Source organism: Alosa pseudoharengus, unplaced genomic scaffold, assembly GCF_046254945.1.
Source record: "Alosa pseudoharengus isolate Yale_2024_CS ecotype anadromous, Long Island Sound unplaced genomic scaffold, YU_APseudo_1.1 YU_APseudo_1.1_scf_13, whole genome shotgun sequence".
Classification (NCBI taxonomy): Eukaryota; Metazoa; Chordata; class Actinopteri; order Clupeiformes; family Clupeidae; genus Alosa; species Alosa pseudoharengus.
This window is the reverse complement of record NW_027468598.1, coordinates 10,738,853-10,749,293: the sequence shown is the minus strand read 5'-3', so window position 1 is coordinate 10,749,293 and position 10,441 is coordinate 10,738,853. Positions and strand designations below refer to the sequence as shown.

The window sequence follows — 10,441 nt, the reverse complement described above, 5'->3', positions numbered from 1 at the left end:
CCACCCTCCGTAATACGCCCGCCACCAAAATGACTCTGCCAAAACCAGCCCCATCCTTATTCCAATCCTCCTCAGCCTCCACTAATTTAATTTCTACATTATGCTGAATAACCTTTGCGGGGGAGACTGGGCGAGGGAGACTGAAAGAGAGAGAGAAGGGGGGGGGGGGTCAGGGTAGAATGGTAGTGGCTTTTTGGCCCAATCCTGGATTCTTTTCACCTTCCCCCAGTCTTCTTTTTCTTCTCTCTCTCTCTCGCTCTCTCTCTCTCTCTCTCTCTCTCTCTCTCTCTCTTGTGCTCTCTCTCTTTACTGTCTAAATTAGACTGCCTAGACCGCCTGGTAAGGAGTTTTCTTTTTTACTAATGTCAATTTACAGCCTAGCAAGAGCTGCCTCTAATCTTTTCCTACTCATTACACACAATTTCCAAGTCGTTTGCCCGACGTAGCGATTGGCTCCTCGCGGTGTGTGCAGTGAGGGGTGCGCTGATTGTTTATTATTTATTTATTTATTTATTTACTTATTTACATCGTTCGCCCGCCCGTTCTCCTCTTCCCCTAGACCCCGCTTTGCTCCAGCATTTTCCCAATGAATAATCAAAGTCCCGCCGGAGCAAGTGGGTAGGTTCTAGGCAGACGGGCGAATGAGCTAACCTGAGTCCCCCCACCAACCCCCACCAACCCCTGCCCCCCCCGGCCCCCGCCGCAGCATATGCGCAGGATCGTATGCAAACACTGCACGCACACCTCCACAAACACAACGCAGCCAGACCAACTCACACAGCTGGGGAATAAGGGGCTGGGGCCCACCACATACTGAATACTAATGCAACTGCACAAAAAACAAAACAAAACAAAACAAAACTGACGCAGGCCACACAAAAACAATTCAGATAAGACACTATAAACCAAACCTTCTCTGTGTGAGGATGACTCATTTAGCAATTTACTGCCCTGCATCCATAACCACTGTATGCTGTGTATTGTAATACTATGTTTACACATTTATGATCATACCAAAAGACTTTCAAACTAGCAACATTTGGAACTAAAACCTGTTATGATCAGAGATTTACAACCTGTCTGAGATATTTCCCTGTCTATGAAATGACTTGATTAATCAGAAACATCTAAAGAAACATCTCAAATCAATAAGGGGTGGAGGAGATATACCCAGGTGCTACTAACTGCTCTGAATACTAGCTCATCACACACACACACACACAAACATGCACACATACTGTACACACACACACTCACACAACCATGCACGCGCAGTCGCGCACACACACACACACACACACACACACACACACACAAAGTCAATTCCCACCCCTCATCAGGCTACCGAAGCACTAGACGGGCACTCCCAGAATGCATTGCGCTCACCTCTCCTTTTGTTTTGCTGGCTGACTACAGGGAAGCCCAGCAGCCCATGACTATCAAAAGCAGAGCAGGACAAACAAAATTAATTAAACAGCGGCGTGTTTGACACCTAGCTGTCTCCGTTTAAAAAGCTATTAAAGCGCGCGCTGACACGCTGTCTCCAAACAGACACAATCCGGCATACACAAACACACACTTACACACACACACACACTCACACCCACACACACATTCTTCTGCCCAGAGCAATCATGCCAGGACTAGCTGAGAGGGGGGACGGAGAGCAGGGGAGACAATACCCACGGCCAACTCATTTCCATAATTCAAAGCTCGCCAGCCTGGTGCTACTGTACATGCGGTCATGGCCACTTTAGAGTGAAAACTAAAGGCCCTGAAACCAGGCCCTGATGGACACCTCTGCCTACTGCAGCAGAGTGGTTATAGGGAGTGGATAAGACTGTATGGAGGTGGAGCAGGGCAGAGTGGTAAGTGTGGCTGGGTGGAGGTGGAGTAAAAGACAGAGGTGGGAAACTCCAGTTTCAGATACTGGTGTTAAAAAAGTCCAACCACTTATTTGTTCCATCCATTCCCTAAACCGACTGATTCTAAATAACACAACTATTCAACCATGTCGATCAACTAGTTAGAGTAATCAGGACATTCACTTCCTGAAGTCAGTGTGTTCCACCTCTGGGAACCAGGCCCTGATGTACATCTATAGCTACTGTAGCTTTAGTTCAGTTCAAGTGCATTGTCATATGTATCAAGAATACAATGACATACTTGTGCTCTGGCTCTCTTTACCAGACATAAAAGAAGTATTGTCACAAGAACCACCATTCTGGCAGACAATCACCGTTCAGTCATCATTTAGTATGGTTCAGTAATTACATACAATAAATACACCAGAACGTCCAGATGTGCAGCTGGGGGGTCTGGAGGAGGATGACTGGACGGAGGTGGGGGCAGGGCAGAGTGGTCATTGTGGCTGGCTAGAGGTGGGATAAGATGAGGGGGCATCAGACTGACCTTTCATGCCGCCAGAGAAACCCCTCCAGTTGGCAAAGACCATGAGCGGCAGACCCTCTCGGTTCAGGTCCTTGATGGCCTGTGCCGTTTTGAAGGCCGAGTCAGGGAACCACACCTGGCCCGCCTGCTGGATTATCTGTCAGGGAGAGAGGGGTGAAAGGTCATGGACTCTCAGAGGTCACAGAGGAGGTCAATAAAGGGTCAAGGGACACATTTATAAGGTAACAGTCCTGATTCTCATGCTGAGGTGCTAAAAGAGCTGAGGCTCTCTGGCATCTTCATTTATATACTGTAGTTTCACTGAACAAGCACTGGTAGCTAAACATCTGTTCACATCTAGCTGCCGTGTGCTTGTGGTGGGGTTCAAGGCACGTACCTTGGCCTCTGAGTCCAGGTTTGCAGGGTCCGCAGGGACCGACAGCTCCACACATCTGGTTTCCACAGCGACCACTCCCGTGGGGATGCCTCCGAGCCTGTGGCCAAAATCAATGTTCATCAAATCGCACAACTGTCAAAATGTCATTGATATGACAAAGCACAACGTACGTACACAAAGTAAAATCACAACAACACAAACAAACAACATCTGAATAACAAAAAGTAAAAACTTTAAAAAGAAATAATTTACATCCAACACATTACGCAGGGAAAGGGTTTACTTGTTATTACACTTCATTTACCATCAACAACCCCTCTTTGAACATCTTGCAAATCACCTGAGACTATTTGTACACACACGCTGCCACATAATGCACCATTATCTCCCAATAGCTCCCAAGCATTACTGAGGAGCTTTATAAAGGGTAAGTAACAAAATGATGACCTTTTCTCAAAAAGAGGTAAAAAGGCAAAAAAACAGATCATAATAAGAGAAACATAGACAGAGAGAGTGAGAAAGAGGAAGAGAGAGGGGGGCACAGAAAGGGAAAGAAAGAGTCAGAGGCACAGCCCCTTCATGTCTGTACAAAATATTCATTATGGAAGCCAATCTGAGGGCCACTGACAGGGCCTGGGGTAATTGTTGTGTTTTTCATTAGAAGAGGAAATGAGCATCCGGAGGTGAGATGAGGCTGAAATGGGCTCATCACGGCCGCAATGTCTATGTGTGTGTGTGTGTGTGTGTGTGTGTGTGTGTCTGTGTGTGTGTGTATGATGCTTTGAGATGGGACACTGAGCCCCACACACATCCCTTCCAGGACCAAATTGTCCCGACTCTTATAACAACCCCCCCCCCCCCCCATCCTCTCTCTCTCTCTATTCCACTATTACTGGAGAACATTGGGATGAAACTGCTCTGGACAGAAAAAGATTGCGGAGATGAGAAAGAAGAAGAAAAAGAAAAAAAAAATGTGCAGGACAAACAAAAAAAAAGAGAAAGAAAAGAAAGGGAGAAAAGAGAGAGAGGCTGGGTGGGGGGATGAAGAAAATGAAAAGGAAGAGTCTAAACGAGAACATGATGAGAGTGCAATCCATTCCAGCCTGGGATGAGGTGCCCATGAGAGAAAGGGACAAAAGAACGACAAAAAAGAAAGATGATGGTGGAACAGATAGAATAAAAGAGAGAGGGAGAGAGAAAAAGAGAGAGCAAGACAGAAACAGAGAGAGAGCGAGAGAGAGAGAAAGAGAGAGAGAGAGAGAGAGAGAGAAAGAGTGTGCAATGGAGGATATTGACAGCCAGAGAGTGTTCCCGGTACTGAAAAGCATTGGGCAGTGTTCGTCATGGCGGGGTCAGTCCGTGATTGTGTTTGTTTGAAGCCAAGAGGTGACGGGGTGGGGGTGGAATGAGGAGAGGGGCCAGTGGGCAGAGTAAATGTTGAATGGCCGGGGCCAGAGTCGTGGCCCCCACTGCCCTCATCCTCACAGGCCCTTAGAGGCCCTCTGGGGTCAGACCTCATCTCTGCTGCCCAGGGCTCAAAAGAAGCAGGGCCATCACAGGGGAATGGAGGGACCGGAACAGAGGGAGGGAGAGAGTTAGGGAGAGAAGTGAAAGACTGAACAAAAAACTAAAGGAATAGGAGGGAGAGGAAGAGAGGGGGAAGGAGGGAATGAAATGAGCAAAGAGAAAACATGGAGGAAGGAAGAAAGGGAAAAGGGAAGGAATGAGTGAAAGTGTGTGTGAGTGTGTGTGTGTGTGTGAGTGAGTGAGTGTGTGAGTGAGAGGGGGAGTGTGTGTGTGTGTGTGTGTTTATGTGTGTGTGTAAGCAAGTGAAACAGGGCAATACCTTGCTCGACCCACCACCACTGTCTGTGCCCAGGGCTGCATGATCTCCTGGAACGAGCCGTGGTCAAAGAAACCACTCTGCCACTGGCCTCTGGCACCTGCAGGAGGGAAGGAGAGAGAGAAAGAGAGAGAGAAGGAAAGAAAGAGAAAAAGGGAGGGAGAAAGAGAGAGTCAAGTCAAAAAACCCTGAAGCTAGAGACTTGACAACTGCTGCTTCAGGCACAAGGTACAATTAAAAGCACCCCATGTAAGAAAGGGAAAGAACAGAACAAAATCCAATAGCAGTGTCTAGCAGTCCTCATATTTCACCGCTCAGGGACAGACTGCATAGCAGCTAGCTGCAGGCTCCAAAGCTTCTGTGCCTTATCAGACAGGACTGTGTATGTGTGTGTGTGTGTGTGTGTGTGTGCGTATGTGTGTGTGTGTGTGTGCGTATGTGTGTGTGTGTGTGAGTGTGTGTGCGCGTGCGTATGTGTGTGTGTGTGTGTGGGGCAGACACAAAAGCAGCAGCACTCAGCACTTCATCGCTCTGCCGTGTTAGCAGCAAAGTTCCAGAGGTTACCATTCAATTAAGCCAAACGGTTGTGTGTGTGTGTGTGTGTGTGTGTGTGTGTGTCTACTCATCTCTGACCAGACAAAGATTCCCTCACCGCCCCCTCCAACCCCCCCCCCCCCCCCCATCTCCCTTCACCTCTGCTCGATCTTTCCCAACAAAGCCCCCCCCCCCCCACCCTCACCCCCCTGCACCCATCACACAGCACTCTAACCCCCCACCCCCCGTCCACCATCACCAAACTTGTAATTACAATGTTCTACACTCCGCTTCGCTGTGACCTGCTGTAAAATATGACCATCAATTTTGCCCGTTATCTCGGCCCATCTGAGAGCGCTGCTGGCCGATGGCAGCCGATTCGGGGGGCTCCTCGTGCGGGGTGTCAGCATGAGGAATATCGCCGCCCCTATCTGCCGTAATGAATTACTTTAACTTTTAACCTCCCACATATCCGCTTGAACTTATCGCCGCAGATCATCTGTTTTTCCCCTCCTCTCTCTCTTTTCCCCCTCTCTCTCTCTCTCTTTCCCCCCCTCCCTCTCTCTCTCTCTCTCTCCCACAGCCTGCACTTTTAACTGCGCACACTAAATTAAAATATGAAGTCACTCCATTTAGAAGTTGCTGCTGCAAGCATTTGTTTGATGGGCACTGGGGATAAAAATGACCTGATATTAAAAAAAAGAAAACGATGATTTAAAAAAAGAAAAGAAAAAAAATATATATATACCTTTAAAAACAGAAAAACTCTCTTCTAATTTGAGGCATGTAAGAGGCGCTAATGTGCGCAGCGTGCCCCTGACTCAAGAGCACATAAATCACAAATACTCCAGTGTGATACAGCGCATGTGTGACTGTGTGTGTGTGTGTGTGTGTGTGTTTGCATGTATGTGTATGTGTATGTGTGTCCGTGTGTGTGTGTGTGTGTGTGTGTGGGCACACAGACGAGATATAAGTGTGGGATCGCATGAGCCTCAAATACTGTGTATATTAACACCATCATTTGCTCGCCTCCTTCTGAGCGAGTGCTTCTCTTTCATTCCTTCTTAAGTGATTCGACTGAAGGCCTTTCCTGGAGCCACTTAGCGCGGCTGAAGCTCTTATGCCCTTGGTCAACTGCACTGGACCTAACAGGCTGGGGTCAATGAAAACACCGGTGAAATATTCGCAACAAGTGTACAAAGGGGCTCAGCTCCAGATTCATCTCAGTAAGAAAGCCGGGCTGTTGTCTCGCTTTATGACATTTTTTTTCCCCCCTCAAATGGACCGATACCTGATTTAATAACGCTGGATGAATGCAGAGGCGACACACACTCGGACTGCCCAGTGGCACTGGACAGGGCTGAAAACAAAGGGGCATGATGAATGGGAGGCCTTAGCGGCGGTGAATTATGATTGTGTACCTTGACCAGGGCGTCCTGCCAGCATCCAGCGAGGGTCGTAGGGTGCCTTCGTAGGCACAAATTCCACCGGACGGTCGATGGGGTCCTTGGCATGTAGTATTGGCACAGGGCTTGAGACGCACTGTTTCGCATGCGCAAAACACACAAACACACACACACACACACGCATACACACACACACACACAAACACACACACACACACACACACCGCGCGCGCACACACACACACACACACACACACACACACACACACACACACACACACACACACACACACACACACACACACACACACACACACACACACACACACACACACACACACACACACACACACACACACACACACACACAAACACACAAAAGAGGTTGTTATGCAACTTCAAATTGCCCTGAAAGTAATTTTCCTCCATAGGCAGCAGTAAGCACCTTTTTCTTAACTAATTATGGGCCAAAGCCTATGGAAATTCCTGTAGAATAGACTATTAGAGGAGGAGGAGAGAGTAGGTTAGCAGGGCGTAGCATTGCAGCAGGGCTGTGAGCCGAGGCGCTGGGGAAGGGTTGGTTGGCATGGCTGGGCATTGTGTGGCACTGGAATGGGGTAAGCCCGCCTCTGCTCTGCTCTCTGCCACTGGAGCGGGGCAGGGCAGCTGCTCGAGCTCGGACACGCCAGCTCCCAGATGCCTGGACCTGCAGGGGGGCGCCGCGCTCTCAGTGCAGCTAATCAATCACCCGGCCGGACGGGACCTCCAAAGTTCACGCCCCCCGGCCGAGAGGGCACGGCCTGCCACTGGCCACAGCTCCGTCGGCTCAGCTGAGCTCCACACAATGCCCAGTCCACTCCGCAGCCCTCCAGATACAGCCGAGCATGATGGGAAGGAGCGCAGAAGGACTGCTGACATATCTCATCATTTTACATCATTTGCTGAGGTCAGCACTTTTGAGGATGCCCTACATGTATATACCCATATGAGCTTCATAAAATAAAATGTTAACATGTAGAGAAAAGTACTGGTGGAGTTTTAATGTGATATGTATCACTATAAAAACAATCGAGAATACCCCTAGGACATACAGTACATACTTAAAGGAACGCACCACTGTTTTATGAAATTAAGTTAGCTCAGTGAGCAAAAACATTTTTGTCTCCGTGCATGCATTGTCTTAGGGCGCCCAAGTAGAAGTGCTTCGCCCCATAGTTCCAAGTCAATATCCGCCGAGGAAATCGCCTCGTCTTAATCTGCATTGCCATTTGTACTCCACAAGTACAAGTAATTAGGGATTTTTTTTCTTTTTGTTGGCTCACTTTTACTCACGACATGCTATCTGGCGACAAGATATTCCATTTCCTATGCTAAGCTAAGGTAGCGGGGGGCGCTGCCGGACTAAGACAACGCATGCACGGAGACAAAAATATTTTTGCTCACTTCTCTAACTCTAGGGGAGACGGCATACCCCATTTTCATAGATACGGTGGCCTTTAATACCATATCTGCTTGTCATTCTCCCATCACAAAAAACATTTTTAAAGAGTGGTTTTAAGAGTTTGTCTGATGCGGTGGAAGGTGTGTGTGTGTGTGTGTGTGTGTTGGGGTTACCTTGGGCATGTAGGACAGCCACTGTAGAAGTGAGTAGACTCCCTCAAAGTCATCGCACACCGTGCTGTGGGTCACTCCATTGTTGTGCATGATCTGCACTCCTCCCAGCTGGTTGTTGGAGGTGTACACTTCCCTTCCCAGCACCTGTGCACAGACACACAAGCACACACACACACACACACACATCAGAAATGGCCCATCACAACCCCCACACAGGAATATATGAAACATCAAAACAGGATACTTTACGCCTAGATTGTCGATTGAAAGTTTGCCATCAAGCATCTCAAAATATAAGTACTGTATATCTACAACTGCGACATATACAGTGTATTGTATTATTCATACACTGCATTGATTCATGAAGACGTATATTAGAGTGAGATTCTGTTCTAGTTAGCTTGCTGTGCTCATCTCCTGCACCTTCATCGATACCTAATCTGCAAGTTTGGATTTCCTCCATGCTGAGACTAATGCCTACATTACCAAACACACTCTCCTCTCCGGCGACTCTTGACTCCCACATTCCACTCCTCTCCTCACATGGCTGAGCCCCCCCCCCCTCCCTTCCTCCAGCGGGGCCTATCCCGCCTGCCCTCCTGCGTGTAATCTCCGTCTTAATCTCTCCATTATGGAGCAGCAATGAGGAGCCGTGTCAACGGGGGCCCGTGTCTCAGGGTCTCGGATCAATAAGATCACACGGCCGAGGAGAGAGCAGCTCCCCGAGCTCCCCCTGTACGGGCCGCCCCGGCCCCCTGTCCCGTTCCTGGGGGACGTCGATACTGTCGATTGGGTGTTAAAGAGCACTCCGTCACCCGCCGGTCACTGGGTGGGCCGCCATCGCAACGCAGGGGGGGGGGGGACCCTCGGAGTAACCTCCAGTGGGTATTAATACCAGAGCCCTCTCCCATTCCTCCTGAGTATCGACAGGCCAGGGTGACGAAGAGGCTCCCGGGAGGTAAGCTATGAAAGGGGCCCACAGGGAGACAGAGTGGCCCTCACAACTCACCACACAGCAGACATGCTGACCAGAAACCAGTACACAGAGGTCCCACAGGGTCCCAGCTTACATTAAGGATTCATTAACTAGCTTCATTTAGTGTTAGTATCTAGACTGCATGCTGTATATAACGCCACTGCATCAACAGAATTCAATTCAAATGAATATAACCTCGGAATTCAAGATGAATTTGAGAATGCATTTGAATTTGCATCGGCAGATCCATCTGGATACTCCCCAATGGAAACTGATATCTAAAATCACAGAAATTCGCAAATGATTATCCAGCATGAGGTGGGCTTTACACAATGACAGACAAGAGCACCACTGAAGCACTTTTGGTGGCAACAGTGTGTGCATTCTTTTTGAATGATGAATAAACAACTGCACTTAGAACCTTGACAAGACAAGAATGTTGACAAGAAAGAGGTGTATGCAATACTTTCGAACGGCTTTGGTCAGAGTGCGCCCCTTGAAAATCGAAAATGAGCTACAGTTGACCAGACCAGATCTCAATGGAGAATCGGTCTGATGTTAGCCAGGCATACAGTATATATAAACATATAGGGCTCTATCTTGCACTTTAGCGCAATTGACTTTGCGCAAATCGCTTTGTGGGCGGATCTTGGGCGCTGTTTCTATTTTACCGGCGGGATAATGACTGTTGCGCCCGACGCAAATCTAAAATGGGGTGGTCTGTAGTAGCTACATTATTCTTGGGTGTGGTTTGGGCGTAACGTGCAATAAACCAATCAGAGCGTCATCTCACATTCCCTTTAACAACAGGCACGCTTGCTCCATAGCTGATTGCTATTATGATGGCAGATTTGCCAGGCTCAGCCAGGAACGGTTCACAGCGCTATAGTCAGTTGGGAACAGTTTGCTATTGATTTTTCCTCTTGACAAAATGTAATACAGAAATGTCACTTTCCGATGTTTTGGGATCACTCTCACTGAATCACAAGGTTATGAATGCATGGTGATATTTTCGCAATGTAATCTAACATTACCTCACTATAGACAATGCGGATCTGTCAAATAAGCTCTCCTCTCCCGTACTGCTGCTAGGGCATTTGGGTTAAATGGCATCGGCATGCAGTTCAACATCACGTCTCATTAAGTCCTCTAATATTTCCTATTTTATGTCATCAACACATCCGTGATTCGTGGAAATGTGTTCGCTAGATTTATACCTGTTTTTTCACATCGGACACCACACTGATTTCACTCATGTAGCAATATTTGTCCTTGTAATT

At 48.1% G+C, this 10,441-nt stretch overlaps 1 protein-coding gene across 1 annotated transcript in view; it reads right to left on the bottom strand.

The window, feature by feature from the left end:
• LOC143121636 (acetyl-CoA carboxylase 1-like) overlaps positions 1–10,441 on the bottom strand; it is a 74,028-nt gene that overhangs the window by 18,262 nt on the left and 45,325 nt on the right. The window contains exons 42-46 of the mRNA XM_076282108.1: positions 8,186–8,329; positions 6,587–6,707; positions 4,635–4,731; positions 2,789–2,885; positions 2,413–2,548 (exon numbers count right to left, since the gene is read on the bottom strand). Of these exons, the coding sequence (XP_076138223.1) occupies positions 2,413–2,548; positions 2,789–2,885; positions 4,635–4,731; positions 6,587–6,707; positions 8,186–8,329 (595 nt within the window). The remainder of the gene's footprint in view (positions 1–2,412; positions 2,549–2,788; positions 2,886–4,634; positions 4,732–6,586; positions 6,708–8,185; positions 8,330–10,441) is intronic.